This window comes from Panthera onca, chromosome A1, assembly GCF_046562875.1.
Source record: "Panthera onca isolate mPanOnc1 chromosome A1, mPanOnc1 haplotype 2, whole genome shotgun sequence".
Lineage (NCBI taxonomy): Eukaryota > Metazoa > Chordata > Mammalia > Carnivora > Felidae > Panthera > Panthera onca.
Window position 1 is genome coordinate 145,094,131 of NC_138339.1, and position 17,964 is coordinate 145,112,094.

The following is a 17,964-nucleotide window of genomic DNA, read 5'->3' on the forward strand; positions in this document are numbered from 1 at the left end:
TCATGAGTTCGAGCCCTGTGTCTGGATCTGTGCTGATAATTCAGAGCCGGGAGCCTGGTTCGGATTCTGTGTTTCCCTTTCTCTCTGCCCGTCTCCTGCTTGTTCTCTCTCTCTCTTTAAATAAAACGTTAAAAAAAAATAAGTGTAGTGTGTCCAAACAGAATTAGTAATACCGCACCCACCCAACTCTCCCTTTAGTTTTTCCCTCATTTACCTTCCTCATCACGGTAAATGTTACTGTCTTTCATCTAGGCTAAAACTCTAGGAATCGTCCTGGACTCATCCTTTTAGTTCTGACCCAACATCCAAGCATCCAGCACATTCTGTCAACTCTACCTTGAAAAGATATCTCAAGTCTGACCACGTATCCCACCCTCTCTAACAAAAACTACAGTGCCTTCTTGCTTAGATGACTGTAAGTCTCTGATTTGGTCTTCCTGGTTCTGCCCTGGCTCCCCTACAGCCTTTCTCCCAACGGCAGTGATTACAAAAAAACAAAAAACATGTAATCACAACTTTCACTTCCCTTCAAAACCTGGTAGCTTCTCATCAAAAGCAGAAAAACCGAACTCTTATGATGGCTTCAGCGCCCTATGTGATTTAACACCTGTCTCTCACCTTTTCCCTCTCACCTTTTCCCTTGCTGATCTCTCTCACCTTTTCCCTTGCTTACTCCGCTAGTGACACTGATCACGCTGCTGTTTTTGCCTGTGGTCGGCCTTGGCTTGACCCTCACAAGCTGTTGCACCTTCACCTTCTCTCGCCTCCCATTGAAATACTGTCCCAGAGGTTACTGCCTTTTTTTTGCTTTTTGAACAGCCCTTTGCTCCTGACCTTTTGTGTGGGTTGCTGTTGGATACTGAATGTTATTCTCCAGAATTCCACAAAGCCTGTGGTGGCTCTTAAATCATTGCTGGTTTCGAGGCTCTCTAATATTAAAAACGCACCCCCGTGCTTGCCTTGAGCCTCATTTTGATAAGATGTGCAGTTTGCTGTTTTTACATTCAGCAGTTTTAGAAAACGTTCTTCCTGGTTTGGAGAAGATTTGCCTGCTAAGGCCAGTTCTCATTTTTAAATATAGAAAATGAAAGAAAAATAGTCCACGTATCAAAAAGAATGTGCAGTCATTTTTTTTTTTTTTGGAACGTCCCTGGTTATCATTAGGAAACAACAGTCCCTCACTTGGAGAGTTTTTGAATGGTACCAGGAATAGGTAGTTTTAATGGGAAGAAGAAACGTGTGGGAGCGGGTTCAGAGAATATTACACAAGTTTGTAAGTTGTGTGGTGAGTAAACCACTATCAGAATGTCAAGATTTTATAGCAACATTCTGTTCTCTTTTTACAATAGGTGGGGATGGGAATGAAAAATAATATTTTTATCTTTATGAAAAGCTGTTGGGGGATAAAAGACTGTTTATAATGTTTATTTCTCATTTTTATCCCAAGGAACTAGTTCTGTGATGTTATCAGTAACATGTGTACTTATTACCTTCCCCTCTTTCAAAAGAGAAGGAAAAAAATGTTCCATTTCAGCATTGGGATTTCAGATGCATGAATAGATACGTACAATAGACGATGAAATAACATTTTAAAATGAGGGCGTTTGGAATAAGGAACAAGGAGAAGATGAGAGTAGGTGAGGTAAGGAGAAGCCAAGAGTGAAGAGGTTAAAACCAGAACACCTGGGGCACCTGGGTGGCTCAGTCGGTTAAGCATCCAGGTCATGGTCTCAGGGTTCACGAGTTCGAGCCCTGCATCGGGCTCTGTGCTGACAGCTTGGAGCCTGGAGCCTGCTTTGGATTCTATGTGTCTCTCTCTCTGCCCCTCCCCCCCTCCCATTCTGTCTGTCTCTCTCTCTGTCAGTCTGTGTCTCCCATAAATAGACATTAAAAAAAAAAAAAAGACTCCCAATGTAAAGAAGTCAAAGAAAAGTACACATGTTCCTCACCTGGCTGGCATAGGTCTGTTCTTTTGTATGACGGAGCCTGATGGAGCTTGGCACCCCTGTGTTGTAGTTCAGGGAATTGCTGTAGTTCAGCCAGTTTTTTCCAGAAAGGGCCAGACAGTAAATATCATAGGCTCTACGGGCCATACAGTTTCTGTTGGGACTACTCAACTCTGCCTCTTTAGCATGCAGTTAGCCAGAGACATCACATCAGTGAATGTGCATGGCTTTCTTTCAATGAAACTTTATTTACAAAAACAGGCGGCTGGTTGTGTTTTGCTGCTTACCTCTGCAGTAGCGCTTGGTCGTGAATGTGGATGTTGTGTCCCTCAGAGTTTAGTTGCACAGAACACAACTTACTCCGGCTGGTTGAAGCAGAAAGGCGTGCATTAGAGGCCGTTACAGGATTTACAGTATTGTTGGGAAAGTTGAAGAACTAGACTGTAGGTTGAGTTTCTAAGAACCCCTCATAGCACCGCTGAGCAGAGCTGGTCTGGTGGAACTGGGCTCTTGCCCTGACGGCTCCTGCCAAATCAGCTGGCTGCCAGCTCCTGAATCACAGCAGCTCTGCCGGAGCCTTAAGCAGCAAAACAGCCGCCTTGTGCTCCGCCTCTGCCTAGTTCCCTCCGACGCGTAAGTGCATCTGATCGGCAGAACTTAAGTTATGCCTGGAATCTTACCTTGAAGGGAGTCTAGAAAATACAGCTTTTAGTCCTTGTGGTACAGGAAGTACGGAAGGTCCACTAAAAGGAGGTGGGAGGAAATGTTGGATGCGCGTATCTGCAGTCTGCTGCGGAACACCCCTCTGGCTGCTTATCATCCACACTCTCTGCTGTGTTTCCACACTTGAGCTTCCAGACAGCACTAGTGAAAGCGGCCCACTGCCTCCAGTGCAATGCAGCTACCCCCTCATGGAAACAAAAGGGCACTTGCTTTGTCCCCACAGGTTCTGTAAGTCACGACATCTTCTGCAGTGTTCATCACGGACGTTGTGCTGGGACCTAGCACACTCAGGCGTTGGGTGGCCTCTCTCCTTTCCTAGAGCAGGAGGGGGTAGGTAGGCGAGGTCAAGCTGCCCAGTGACCAAGAGGCTAACAGGAAGCTCACACCCCTGTTTTTCATCGTTTGTCTCTCTACTAGCACATTCCCTCTATTTGTAAGCGTTCCAAGTTTTCTTTATTAAGAGATCTCATTAGAAATCCCCTCTGGACCCTGCATTCCCTTGTAACTCCTGGCCCCTCCTCTCCTTCTTGGCCAGGCTTGCCCTCACGTCCCGTATACTCTCGTCTCCTTTGGTGATGCCACCGTGCGTCTGTAATTGCCCCAGTGGACCTCGAGGTGCTGGATGCTGTGGACGCTGATCGGATGGTCCCACTCCTGGCACCATCATGTGTCTGATTTTCCCGTTCCTCCGTTGCCATTTTCCCCCCTCCTTTTTTTTTTTTAAGTTTGTTTAATTTTGAAGGAGAGTGAGCATGCGAATGGGGGAGGGGCAGAGCAAGAATCCCAAGCAGGCTCCGTGCTGTCAGCACAGAGCCCGGTGCGAGGCTCAGTCCCATGAAGCGTGAGATCATGACCTGAGCCAGAATCAGGAGGCTTAACCATCCGAGCCAGCCAGGCGGCCCTCCTCCCGCTCTGTTACGGCCCCTCCTCCTCCAGATGCCCCTCCCGGCAGTGGTTGTGTCTTCAGCTCTCTGCTCTCCTCTTTCTAGCTGTTCTCAGATGCTCAAGATTTGATCTCCTGAGCCTCCTACACGTGTGAGTGCCTGATGGCCAGCTGCTCTTCCAGGTCTCGGGACAAGCTCCCTGTGTCCCAGACTAGATGAATAGGTCATACCCCACCCTCTCCCCCACCCTGTTCACGACAGCAAATGGCAGCATGACCCACCCAGTTCCACAGGCCACCCGCTTGAGGGGCATACCTGGTTCTTTCTCTGTGAGCCCCTGTGACTCCCTGCATATCTTCGTGTCCCCTGTCACTTCCTTAGTACAGGGCTCTGCTCCCTCACCTAGGTTACGGCAGCAGCCTCTCAGCTCAACGTTCTCCCAGTCTAGAGCCTTACACATCCCAGCCTGGTCTCCATACCTGCAGCTGTCTTAACCTGTCCTGCACAAGTCAGATCATGTCTCTCCTACTTACCACCTTCCAAGGGCTCTCTGTCTGCCAACACGATCGCATTCAAAGTCCGGAACAGAATATATTAGGTAGCTCCCTCATTAATCCTGTGTATCTCCATCCCTACCTCTTGCTGGTACTGCTCCCCCCGCCTCCTCCTACTCATACTCAAGGCATATAAACACCTAGTGTGAAATGATCCTAATGTACTTTGCTCTGTGTTTTTGCACATGCTGTTCCCCCTGCCTGGTAAGTGTCCACGTCCCTCAGCCTTACTCATGCAAGTGTCGTCCGATGCAGGTGTCTCTCCTGAGTGCTTTCGTAGCACCTGGTGTCCTGGACAAAGCAGCAGTGCAGTGATTGTCTACTTATCGTCTACTCATCCCGGCTTCACATCCCGAAAACCCAGTAGGTCTTGGTACAGAGTAAGTTTTCCACAATACTTATTTGTTAATACCGATGAAACGTAGTAATTGAACGAGGGAAGACACTGTTGATTTTATGCGTATTTGCCACAAGATGGTGCTGTTCAGATAGGGAAAACCTTCAGGGCTGAAGGAGTCAAGCACTAGGGGCCTTAATCTTAAATGTATTACATTTCAGGGGCAGTAATCTCAGTAACAAGCTTTTTCTGGGGTAAATACATGGACACCCTGAAAACTGTATATGTTCTCATATTTTATCAAATTATTGCTGACATTGTTTCACTTATTGCTGTTTTGGGATCCTCTTCCCAGGTGGTCAAACATGGGGGGAAAAATAGTTACAAACAGAGAAGGAGGGAGGCAAACCATAAGAGATTCTTAAGTACAGAGAACAAACTGAGGGGGGGGGTGGGGGAGAGGGGAACATGGGTGATGGGCATTGAGGAGGGCACTTGTTGGGATGAGCACTGGGTGTTGTATGTAAATGATGAATCATGGGGATCTACCCCTAAAACCAAGAGCACACTTTACACCCTATATGTTAGCCAGTTTGACAATAAATTATATTAAAAAAAAATAATAATAAAAAAGGAAAAAAATGCAAAGGTGAACTCCTAACTCAAGGGCAACACACCTTTAAAGAAGGTTATGGTAGGGTTCTCTAGAGAAGAAGGACCGGTAGGTTGTATAGAGGGCGGAGGGTGGGGGGCAGGGTGCATTTATTTTAAGGAATTGGCTTGCATGGTTTAGGGCTCCAGGGCCTGAAGTCTGCAGCGCTGGAAACCCAGGCAAGAGCTGGTGTTGCATCTTGAGTCCAAGGCTGGAAACTCAGGCACAATTTCTGCGTCGCCACCTGGAGGCAGAACTCCTTCTTGGTGGAACCTGAGTCCACATCTTCCTGGACTGAACGATCTCGCGTTGCATCCTGATGAACCGATCGTCAGTTGAACATCTCCTAAGTCAAAAGTGCATTTAATACACCCCACGTACCGAACATCGCAGCTTAGCACAGCCACCCTCTGCATGCTGAGAACATGTACATCAGCCTACAGTTGTGAAAAATCAACTCACACGAAGCCTGTTTCTTTCTTTTTTTTTCTAATTTTTTTAATGTTTATCTTTATTTTTGACACAGAGAGAGATAGAGCATGAGCGGGGGAGAGGCAGAGAGAGAGGGAGACACAGAATCAGAAGCAGGCTCCAGGCTCTGAGCTGTCAGCACAGAGTCTGACGCGGGGCTCGAACTCACAAACTGTGAGATCGTGACATGAGCTGAAGTCAGATGCTCACCCGACTGAGCCACTCAGGCACCCCTCTTTTTTTTTTTTTTTTAATTTCTTTTTTAAGTTTATGTATTTATTTTGAGAGAGAGAGCACCTGCAAGCAGGGAAGGGGCAGGGAGAGAGAGAATCCCAAGCAGGCTCTGCCCTGTCAGCGCAGAGCCCGATGCGGAGCTCGAACTTATGAACTGCGAGATCGTGACCTGAGCCAAGATCAAGATTCTTAACTGACATTGGATCCCACCCCCGCCTCGCCTACATGGGTCTTCCCTCATTTTTTTCCCTCCTTCCCTCCGGCATCACCAAACTGTACCTCCGCTAGCTCGCTCTCTGGAGCAGTCATCTTTGTAGCAAATCCTCTTAGGGCTCCAGGCCCCCTCCCCCCAGCTCTTACTCCCTTTTCTCCTTTATGGCAGAACTCTTCCACGTCACGCTCTATACTCAGCTTCGAACGTCTTTTCTTTTGTTTTCAACCCTGTCCGGTGAGGCTTCCCCTCCCTCATGTTTGACACAAGCCCACCGAAGCCGCCCTTACCGAATCAGTAGGTCCTGCATCCGTGGCTCCTCCGGCAGCCTGTCCCATCTTGCCTTTGGAGGCGCTGGAAGACAGCTGCACGCTGTCTTTCCTTGAACCGCTTCCTTCCCTTAGCTTCTGAGTTAGCGCCACACTCTCCTAGGACTCCTCTGGCCTTCCTAACTGCTCACTTTCTGTCTTTGCTGGTCCTTTCTGTTCTTGACCTTACACTGTTGGAGTGCCCTAGGGCTCGGCCCTTGGACCGTTTCCTTTTTCTATCTCTACTCCTTCCCTTAACCATCTCCTACAGTCTTTAGGTTTTGTTTTTTTTAATTTTTTTTAATGTTTGTTTATTATTGAGAGACAGAGCATGAGCGGGGGAGGGGCAGAGAGAGAGAGGGAGACACAGAATCTGAAGCAGGCTCCAGGCTCCCAGCTGTCAGCACAGCATCACCCAAGGCTCAAACACATGAACCAAGAGGGGGCGCCTGGGTGGCGCAGTCGGTTAAGCGTCCGACTTCAGCCAGGTCACGATCTCGCGGTCCGTGAGTTCGAGCCCCGCGTCAGGCTCTGGGCTGATGGCTCAGAGCCTGGAGCCTGTTTCCGATTCTGTGTCTCCCTCTCTCTCTGCCCCTCCCCCGTTCATGCTCTGTCTCTCTCTGTCCCAAAAATAAATAAAAAATGTAAAAAAAAAAAAAAAAAAAAAAAAACCACATGAACCAAGAGATCATGACCTGAGCCAAAGTCAGATGCTTAACTGACTCAGCCACCCAGGCGCCTCTCTTCCATTCTTTTCAATGTTTAATTATTTTTTAGAGAAAGAGACAGAGCACAAGTGGGGGAGGCAGAGAGAGAGGGAGACACAGAATCCGAAGCAGGCTCCAGGCTCCACGCTGTCAGCACAGAGCCCCACACGGGGCTCGAACTCACAAACCGAGAGATCCTGACCTGAGCCGAAGTCAGATACTTAACCAACAGAGCCACCCAGGCACTGACAGCTCAGAGCCTGCTTGGGATTCTCTCTCCCCCTCTCCCTGCCCCTCCCCAGCTTGTGCTCTCTGTGTCTCTCTCAAATAAATAAATGTACAAACTTCAGATACAGTCAGTACACTGATAAAAGCCAAATACACAACTCCTGGCTGGGCCTGTCCCCCAAACTCCTAACTCTGTATTCTCTGCCCACTCAGCATCGTGAGCAAACCCTACCAGTTCTGCGAAATATACCCCAGATCCAGCGCCTGCCCACCACTTTCACTGTGTACTGGTCCCAGCCACCACCGTTTTCCTCCTGGGTCCTGCAACAGCTTCCGAACAAGTGGTCTTGCTTCTCTCCGTTCTGTTCTCAGTGCAGCAGAGCCACCCTACAAACACCAAAGTCCGGCCGTGGCATCCCTCTGCTCAAAACCCTCTTCTGGCCTCCGCTCCCCATTATCTCCTCCTTCTCTACGCTGCGCTCTCAAGCCCCACCGTACCCCACCTCCCATTGCTCATCAGTCATTAGGCACCCTCTGGCCTCAGGGCCAGGATGCTCTTCCTCCACGTACCTGCATGGCTTACTTCCCTCACCGGTGTCTTTATTTATTTATTATTATTTTTAAAATATTTATTTATTTATTTTGAGAAAGAGAGCGCACACGCATGAGGTGGAGGGACAGAGAGAGAGGGAGACACAGAATCGGAAGCAGGCTCCAGGCTCTGAGCTGTCAGCACAGAGCTCGACGTGGGGCTGTTGGGCTCGAACTCACACACCATGAGACCATGACCTGAGGCGAAGCCGGACGCTTTACCGACTGAGCCACCCAGGCGCCCCTGTTTGTATTGTTTAGATTCTGCCTCAGCGTATCCTCAAATTATAAATCCTTACTCCACGGTCGTGAGAGGATGGACCCAAGTCTAGTGAGAGGGCAGCCTGACTTGTAACTCATAACTATCTAGAACAGAGCTGTATAAGTACTGTGGATTTTTGAAAACAGAGGGCAAAGCATTTCTCAAGAATGCCATGTGGGACAAGGACTAAATACTATAAGGAAGAGAAGGGTCAAAGCTCCCTCTCTCCTAAGCAGGTCCGAAAGGAATGTTCTCTGTCTCTATAGATCAATTTGAATTCTCTCGATTTTGATATAAATGGAATAAAAATCTGTACTTGTGTTTGGTCTGGCTTCCTTCATACAACATAATTAGTCTGGGATTCATCCGCTTCCGTGCGTTTATCAGTAGTTCTTTCCTACATGTTGCTGACTGGTATTCTGTGATAATGGGCATGAAACAATTTTTTCTCCATTCCCCTCTTGGTGGACATTTTTCACATCCTCCTTATTTCTGTAAACTGGTAATTATATCCAAAGACTTGGCTAGAGTCGGGCTAAACGTTTTTGGCAAGACTGCTTCATGCATTATGCTGTGTACATCATATCGAATTACATCGGAAGGCACATAATGTCTGATTGGGCTCAGTAAGGCTGAGCGTTTGATTGAGGCTGGTGAATCTGTTACATCTTCGAATTTTGTGTTGACATTCATCGAATTTTCTATTTCAGATGCATTGGTTTTCATTCCATTTGCTTTTTTTTTTTTCTTTTTCAAATCTCCATAGCTATATCTTTTTTCCTATTGCTTTACTGTCAATGGTCTTTTTTCCATTCTGCATTCTCGGATTTTTTTTTCTTCACACCTTTCCACCACGTTTAACTGATTTGGTTTTGATCCTGTTTATTCCATTTGCTGCCTTTTTTCTGTTTTTTCGTAATGGTGTCAGACCCTTGATTTGTCTGCAGTCTCTCTTTTCAGGGAATTCTGTTCTCTCAGCTTCGATACTTTTGTTTCATTGGTTACCCTTCTCTTTAGCGTCTCCTGGGGCAGCACTATTCAGAACGCTGGTCTCGTAATAGAAGAAGCAGCAGGCACTGAAGGTAAACCGTGTGGCTCTCTGCATTGGAAGTGTCTTGCTATGAAAAAATGTTAGCTGAACTGAAAAGCATACCTACCTGATGTGGCTGATTTACATCCTGGCACGGTGTCCCCATCTTGTGGTGGACTGGCACCAGCCATTTCAGAGACGGCCAGCTTGTCCATCCATGGACTGCTCTTGGAGTAGCCCTGCCCCAGAGCGTAAGCCCTGGTTGTGTAAATGAAATGTTCCTTCAGCTTCTTTGTTATGTATGTCATAACCATAATGGCCACTAACACGCAAGGAGTGCTGTGCTCAGCCATTGTGATCTTCAGAGAAACCCTAAAGGTGGGTACTGTGATTATCACCGCTCTACACATGATGAAATTAAAGCACAGAGTTATCAAGTAACTTGTACTAAAGTCACATGGCTTTTTTTATAGCAGGGTGTTGGGATTTACATTTAGGCAGATTCAAGAGCACATAGTCTTTTTTTTTTTTTTTTAGTTTATTTATTTATTTTGAGAGAGAGAGAGAGGAAATGGGGAGGGTCAGAGAGAGAGGGAGGGAGAGAGAGAGAGAACCCCAAGCAGGCTCTACACTGTCAGTGCAGAGCCCGATGGAGGGCTTGAACCCATGAACCATGAGATCATGACTTGAGCCAAAGTTGGACGCTTAACCGACTGAGCCACCTAGGCACCTGTCCAGAGCACCTCATCCTCATGAAAATGGAATTTTTTGTCTTTTAATGTTTATTTATTTTTGAGAGAGAGACAGAGCGTGAGAGGCGGAAGGGCAGAGAGAGAAGGAGTCACAGAATCCGAAGCAGGCTCCAGGCTCTGAGCTGTCAGCACAGAGCCCGATGTGGGGCTCGATCTCACGGACTATGAGGTCATGGCCTGAGCTGAAGTCAGAGGCTTAACCGACTGAGCCACCCAGGCGCCCTGGAATTTTTTGTCTTTTGCTTGCTGTCTTTATATTCTTTTTCACTTTCTGTAGATCTGTATGCCTACTTGCCAAGAACGCATATTCGTCATTTTGCCCTTTTCACTGTACTCCTGTTTAATGTGGAGGATCCTTTTGGAACCCTCTTTTGCTGGGTACGAGGTGGGTATACTCTGGACCCTCCTTCCTTCTTATCTAGGACCCCCTGATCTCCCCTTCAGAACCTCAGCTTCCCTTCCATTCTGAAGGGTTGAGTTTTTCCACGTAATTATTGCCCTGAGGGGATGTAATGAGCCCAGTTGGGCTGTTGTCAATGGTAACTGTAGCTTTGATCTTGGATCTTTCATGGGACTAGGGGTGGGGGTAGGGATGTCATTCTATCAGGTTAAAAGCAGACACACAGAAGTTTCCATCTTAGAGTAATTTGGCCAAACCTATCCTTATTACAGATGCATTTGTCCTTTGACAGAGAAATCCCATTTGGGGAAATGATTCTGCAGATGAACTTGCACACATTATGAAATGACTTTTATTCAGAGCTGTTCTCTGCAGCATTGTCCATAATAGGAGCCAACTGGAAACAACTCGCATATCCAAGAACAGAGAACGATTATGGTATATACACGTGGTCGAAAATTTTGTTGTAAACAAGAGTGAGAAATTATGTGCTACGTGTCTCTGCTGCTGTTTTTCAGTGTGTGTGTGTGTGTGTGTGTGTGTGTGTGTGTTATATACATACATATGCATAAGTGATGACACTTTTTTGTGAAAAGGAAAGAAAAAAAGGATATATATTCATAGAGAAATAATGTGGGAATGCAAACTGGTGCCGCCACTCTGGAAAACAGGATGGAGGTTCCTCAAAAAACTAAAAATAGAACGACTCTACGACCCAGCAATTGCACTAGTAGGTATTTATCCAAGGGATACAGGTATGCTGTTTCAAAGGGACACGTGCACCCCCATGTTTAGAGCAGCACTATCCACAAGAGCCAAAGTATGGAAAGAGCCCAAATGTCCATCGACGGATGAATGGATAAAGAAGATGTGGTATATACATGCAATGGAGCATTACTTGGCAATCAAAAAGAAGGAGATCTTGCCATTTGCAACTACGTGACTAGAACTGGAGGGTATGATGCTAAGTGAAATTAGTCAGTCAGAGAAAGACAAAAATCATATGACTTCACTCAGATGAGGACTTTAAGAGACAAAACAGATGAACATAAGGGAAGGGAAACAAAAATAATATAAAAACAGGGAGGGGGACAAAACAGAAGAGACTCGTAAATATGAAGAACAAACTGAGGGTTACTGGAAGGGTTGTGGGGGGGGGTGGGCTAACTGGGTAAGGGACACAAAGGAATCTACTCCTGAAATCATTGTTGCAGTATATGCTAACTAACTTGGATGTAAATTTCAAAAAGTAAGATTAAAAACAACAACAGCAACAATAACAACAAAGAAACAATGGATGGGTACAGGAGAAACTAATAAAAGGGGTCACCAGTAGGAGGCCATGGGGGTAACAGGATGGATGGGGAAGACAAGGATGAAAGTGAGACTTTTCACTATAAAAACGTCCTCAGAGTCGTCATGTATTTCAGCTACTACCTTTTCTTTAAAAAAGCACAAATGAAAAAATGTACACACGGGCATTTTTATTCCTGTGACCGGTGATTTCGTGTGCTTCTCCCCCACGGCTGCCTTCGTTCGCCTTCCATTTCACTGAGGGGAAGAATATGTTTTCACCCTGTATCTGTCTGTAGCCGATGGGAAGGGGACCTACAAAGGCTTCCCCGGGTTCTTTATCCCACACCTGCCTTGTGTTGTGGGAAAGCCCTTTTATAGGTGGAGTTCGTTGGCTTGGCAAGAGCACAGTTGTGTTCCTTCCTTCTTCCTTGAGAACCACAGTCCTGGATGGAGACCATTTGCCTGTCTAGGAATCACTGGGTGGTAGGAAAGGCAGATCTCCCATCTCTCCTCCTGGGCTTTCTCCTTACACCCACCCTCCAGATTAGAAGGTCACAGTGAAGTTTTGCAGACAGTGCCCCTCGCTTTCTTCTCTCTGGGCTGCTTAGGGTGGGGCTGGGCAGGAGGGCTTGGATGTTGAAACAGCGCCATCATAGATTTCTGGAGGCTTTCCTCTTTTCTGCTGACCAGTGTTTAAGAAAACTAAGATATAAAGTCACAATTCTTTTGTTACTTACTTTTGTTTATGCCAAGAGATTTTTTTTGACTCTGGCTTGACATACCATTTTACCCTAGTTATTTTAGAAGCATTTTATGAATATCTCTTCTGTTCCTCCAAGTGTACTTCTCTGCAGCCACTAGTGATTAAGATAACGGTGTTAAGTTGGTTTCACAAACTTATCTCAGTGAACATAAGTGAAGCTCATTTAAATTGACACCATAAGTAGATTCTTCTAAATGGTTAACAGTTTTTTGAAATTGTAGTGTAATGGGGCACCTGGGTGGCAGTTAAGCATCTGACTCTTGGTTTCGGTCAGGTCGTGATCTCACAGTTCTTGAGTTCAAGCTGCATGTCTGGCTCTGTGCTGACAGTGCAGACCCTCCTTGGGATTCTCTCTCTCCCTCTCCCTCTGCCCCTCCCGAGAGCTTGATCTCTCTCTGAATGAAATTGCAGTGTGGTTAACATACAGTCTTGTGTCAGTTTCAGTCAGTTTCAGACTGTATTGATGATATATATACTCAATATAGCAATTCAACAATTATGTACATCACTCAACAATTATTTTTTTTATACAGGAGAAGCTTTTTGCTGCAACTTTGCAGAGAAACACCTTTTGTTTTTCATTACACAACAACAAAGTCAGCAGTTAATTCTAACCAGCAAAGAGATTCCAAATTCATGTGGTTTTGCTATTTGGGATGGATGCGTGTAGCGTTTTGGAGTTATGCCGTAGAGTACCTCTTGGTAGCCGCCATAACATACTGCCAAGTAGAAGCTAAAGTGTAGACATAATGAAGGAGAAGCTGTAGCTAGCAAGGCCCTCAATTCCCTCACTATTCAGAGACAGTAGCAAACCCTTTCTCTCTTTAAGTACATGAAAAATTTTTCTGTTTTCCCTTATCTTTTCTTCCCATAACAGTTCTCCACCATTTTTGCTGAATGTTTTTTTTTCTAAACCTAAATTATCTTGGTGTATGTTATTTATGTCATTATAATTATAAACCTAATTGCTTTCTTGATTTGAACTCTGGTCTTTGTTCATGAACAATACATTTAAAAGCTTTGGAATAGAGGGGCACCTGGGTGGCTCACTCGGTTAAGCGGCCGACTCTTGATTTCATCTCAGGTCACGATCTCATGGTTGCTGAGATCAAGCCCCACGTCAGGCTCTGTGCTGACAGTACAGAGCCTGCTTGGGTTGGTCTCTCTCTCTCAAAATAAATACACTTAAAAATGTATATTATTTTTTTTTAACGTTTATTTATTTTTGAGACAGAGAGAGACAGAGCATGAACAGGGGAGGGGCAGAGAGAGAGGGAGACACAGAATCTGAAACAGGCTCCAGGCTCTGAGCAGCCAGCACAGAGCCCGACGCGGGGCTCGAACTCATGGACTGTGAGATCATGACCTGAGCCGAAGTCGGACGCTTAACCGACTGAGCCACCCAGGCGCCCCTAAAAATATATATTAAAAAAAACCTCCGTAATAGAGCCTCTGGGCCCCCATTTGAAAATATGGAACCTCTATTTATCTGTTGTAAATTTTCTATCTTTTGATAAAAGAATCCTTGAAACTGCCTGTTTGGGAGTCCTGTTCACCACATTGCCAATGTTATCGGAAGATTTGTTTAAACTAGACTCACATGAAGTACTTTTCTTTTCACAGCTGATCTAATTCTTCCACTCTGAATTTAGAATTTTTAAAACAACAGAATGAGGATGAGACTGTAATGATTCTTTGTTGATTTCACTGGAGAAAATCACTAGGGTTTGTTTCCATATCCCACGCCAAACTGAGATGTTAGTTTTTCCCTAGATGAACACTGAGTTTTCAAAGTATTCCCAGGACATCGCTTCTCGGCCTTTTGGCTAAGATCAAGTGTAGTATCAAAGTATTCCCAGGATTAGCTAGAAAAAGGTATTCCTTACTTTTCACAACCTTACTGCAATTTCCCCGCCAGCCCCAACACCAATGCCTGACCCCAGACAGAAAAGTTCCCAGCCGGTGAACCTTAGACATCACTTCATTTGACGTTTCAGATCTTCTCTTTGTGCCGAGTTAGAGCTGCTGGCTAGTGATCTTTGGGAAATTTGTGTTCTGTTTTGTATTTGTATTTGATGCAAAAATAAGCTTTATATTTAATATTTGAGTATTCTGTTGCTTTCCACTTCTCTGTTTCTAGTTTACACAGTAAGTGGATAATGAAGAAGTTGGATTTAAACTCCATATGGGTAGAGTGGTATGGTACCATCTCAGTAAAACACCAAAGCCATTGACTTTATTCTGGAGGTTTACAGTGCGAACATAAAACCATTGAAGATTTCCAAATGTCTCCTGTTACATAAACTGACTATTGAACTTGCCCTTGGCTTAACCTGTGGCGGCCCTCGTGACGCTCATCAAAGGCAGGGGATCTCCTTGCCCCAAGAGCTGATTGGCATTTCTTTCTCAGGGTCCATGTGTTGTGATCTTTTTCAGGTTTTCTGGTAGAATGAAGAACATAGTTTCCATTTTTTGTGTTTTGATCACCTTTACAACCTTTTGTCTGCTTTGTTGTTTCTTCTCTCTTTAGATGAAAAGAGATGTTGAGGAAGAAGTGAAGCCCTCCTCTCCTGACCTGGATGTTGATAATGGGTGTCGGGAAGTCTAAAATAGACCCCTGCCCTCTCTCTCTGCCCTGGGGTAAAAGTCCCAGTGTGGATATGAGTCAGAGACCTCATGAGGCAGATTCCAAGAAATCCAACGACATCTCCCTGCGTGACATTGCCGAGCATAGCCACAGTGCCCTGACGCCCTCTGGAGAGCGGGAGGGCACTGAGGCCACAGAAGAGGTGCCCGAAGAGGATGAAGAGGAGGTGTTCCTCAAGTTTGTGATACTGCACGCAGAAGATGACACAGACGAGGCCCTCAGAGTCCAGAATCTGCTACAAAATGACTTCGGCATCAAACCCGGAATAATCTTCGCCGAGATGCCGTGCGGCAGACAGCACCTGCAGAACCTAGACGACGCTGTAAACGGGTCTGCCTGGACCATCTTACTGTTGACCGAAAACTTTTTAAGAGACACCTGGTGTAAATTCCAGTTCTACACGTCCCTCATGAACTCCGTGAACAGGCAGCACAAGTACAACTCCGTCATACCCCTGCGGCCCCTGAATAATCCCCTGCCCCGAGAAAGGACTCCCTTTGCTCTGCGAACCATCAATGCCCTAGAGGAAGAAAGCCGTGGCTTTCCTACACAAGTGGAAAGAATTTTCCAGGAGTCTGTGTATAAGATACAACAATCTATATGGAAAGAGACCAGAACTACCCTGCAGAGGCAATCGATCGCCTGAGATGGAGCTCCCCACCCATGGCTGGCTCTTGTTTTCTAGAGCAAATGATTCGCCTTCCCTTGAGAAAGCACATCCCTGGCAAGAATTTAAATAAAAGAGAACCTGGCTCTTCCAGAAACCTAGGAGCACCAAGAAAGCCAAGTTTATGCGGGACCCTGCGCAGACTTGAGGTCCTTTTCGATGTTGTTTTGATAAACCAGAGATCGTCAGAGTTTTAAGAACATTCCTGTCGCGGTTCTCCTAGTTCATGAACATCACAGAGGATTATCCTTAATTCACATTCCTTGCAGCAACCCTTGAACCCAAACTTACAGGGTAGACACTGTAAAAATACGGTAACGCCTGCATTTTGTTCTCCAAGGACATGCAGAAGAAGACGCCTCCAGGAGATGTGAGCACCCTCACTCTTGAGGCACCTCTCAGAAATGTTGCAGCCCAGCCTTACTGGTATCACCACCCAGAAGGATAGAGAGCCCCTTGAGAACATTTAGAATGTTGAGTCGTGATAAATAGGAAATTAAAAGCAGATATGAGAACGGTGGGGCTTTTTAAAAGAATCCAATCGAATGTATTTTTTCTTTCTGCTGGAATTTGTGTATTTGGACACAGTGCCTACCACTGACTAGTAACGCCATTCGATGGCATCCTGGTTGGGGACTCCAGGGAGCCATGTCTCCATGTCCCCTGGAGTGTCTTCTGCCAGATTGTCTCCTTAATCTCTCTTAAGGCAGCCTTTAAAAATTCCTGTTGGGGAGCCTGGGTGGCTCAGTCGGTTGAACGTCCGACTTCGGCTCAGGTCATGATCTCATGGTTTGTGGGTTGAGCCCCGTGTGCTGACAGCACAGAGCCTACTTCGGATACGCTGTCTGTCTGTCTCTCTCCCTCTGCCCTTCCCCTGCTCGTGCTGTCTCTCTCTCAAAAATAAATAAACATTAAAAATAATTAAAAAAGAAATTCCTATCACAGTGCTCTACCCAGGAAGTATTTCTCAGCTGGGTGTTCAGAGTAGCCATCTGAACAAGAGCCATCGGGTACAGACTGGGGACAGGGTGGAGTGCGAATCACGTCATGTCATAACGGGGAAGGCACCCCACCTGATTCTAGTCCAGTCTCTGCCACTGAGGCCGAATGTGACCTTACCCTCCTTTATCTGTGAAATGAAAGCGTTGAATTGATGGTTCTCTAAAGGCCTTTGTCCTCTCCTAGAATGTGAACAACTAGGAACCAGAAAAGTGAACAAGCAAAAAAAACCCAAAAAAACAAAAAACCAACAACACAATTTTGTAATGCGATGTGTAATAATTTGCAGGAGACTTTAGATACACTTACAGTGAAAGGCTATTCTGATGTGTTGACAGCATAATTGATATCTAATGCTATCTGTTAACACTTTTATGGTCGCCAAAGAATGACAATCCACGCTTGCTCAGATTCTTTTAAAATACATTTTTTATGGGGACCGTTGAGCAAAGACATTCTGCTTGATTTTTCTTTCTCCTGATCCTCACTTCCCTGTATCTCTTATGAGTACAAGGGGTCTGCCCACATCTTTCTGTTTCCACCTCTTCGTAGCCATGACTGAATGTTCCATGAGGAGCTTTTCCCATAATCCTGCAAGGAAGTCAAACCTGCTTTGCTAGTACTTATTGAAGAAGAGATTGTCTTCATTGCACGGTGATGTTTTCTTTACTTGAGGCCCCTTTCTTTCATAGTAGCTTGCTTACTCACTTTTTCAGTTTAATAATAAATAAATAAATATATATATATATACATGTATATATAAAATCCATATATATATATGGATTTTTAACCATGCAGCCTCATGTATCACCGATTTCATCCACTAAAAAAACATTAACCACCCACCCTTCATGCTTATTGCCAAAGTTGGAGCTCCTGATGCTGGATGGCGTTTTTTAAATAAATGCTTTTATTTTTTACCCATGACTACACTTGATTATTTCCAACTCCAGGGAGGATTGTGGAAAAGTGTTTTGAAAAGAGCCATCAATCTGTGCTCCTCCTCAGAGCACCAGCTACCATGTCTCATTCAGTTTGGAGTTACATATATTTTTTATGATGAAGGAGAATGTTAAGTACTGAATAACTGTTGAAATTAACAGCTGTAAAAAGAATTACTGGGCACCTGGCTGGCTCAGTCAGTTAGGCACCCAACTCTTGATTTTGACTCAGGTCATGATCTCGCAGTTGTGAGATCAAGCCCCGTGCACACAGCTTGCTTGGGAGTCTCTCCCTCTATCTCTGCCCCTCCCCACCGGCATGGGAGTGCACACTCTCAAAATAAACTTAAAAAAAAAAGTC

General features: G+C 45.5%; 1 protein-coding gene, 1 long non-coding RNA gene and 1 pseudogene across 4 annotated transcripts; 2 read left to right on the forward strand and 1 right to left on the reverse strand.

Moving 5' to 3' along the window:
* The first annotated feature begins 227 nt into the window (after positions 1-227).
* On the forward strand, positions 228-17,582 carry TICAM2 (TIR domain containing adaptor molecule 2). Of its 3 annotated transcripts, XM_078451747.2 has the most exons (3): positions 228-415; positions 4,363-4,487; positions 14,880-17,582. In XM_078451747.2, the coding sequence occupies exon 3, from the start codon at positions 14,929-14,931 to the stop codon at positions 15,640-15,642; it is 714 nt and encodes a 237-aa protein (XP_078307873.1). In that variant the 5' UTR covers positions 228-415; positions 4,363-4,487; positions 14,880-14,928; the 3' UTR covers positions 15,643-17,582. The 3 variants fall into 3 exon arrangements, with proteins under 3 accessions (XP_078307873.1, XP_078307875.1, XP_078307869.1); XM_078451749.2 differs by lacking the exon at positions 228-415 and having other exon boundaries at positions 4,221-4,470; XM_078451743.2 differs by lacking the exon at positions 228-415 and having other exon boundaries at positions 4,229-4,487.
* On the reverse strand, positions 5,190-9,645 carry LOC144617235 (uncharacterized). The gene is made up of 2 exons (XR_013557534.2): positions 9,266-9,645; positions 5,190-5,412 (listed from the first exon to the last, which is right to left on the reverse strand). It is a non-coding gene; the product is annotated as an uncharacterized LOC144617235 (long non-coding RNA).
* Positions 14,156-14,249, forward strand: LOC132682645 (U2 spliceosomal RNA; annotated as a pseudogene).
* Positions 17,583-17,964: the final 382 nt, after the last annotated feature.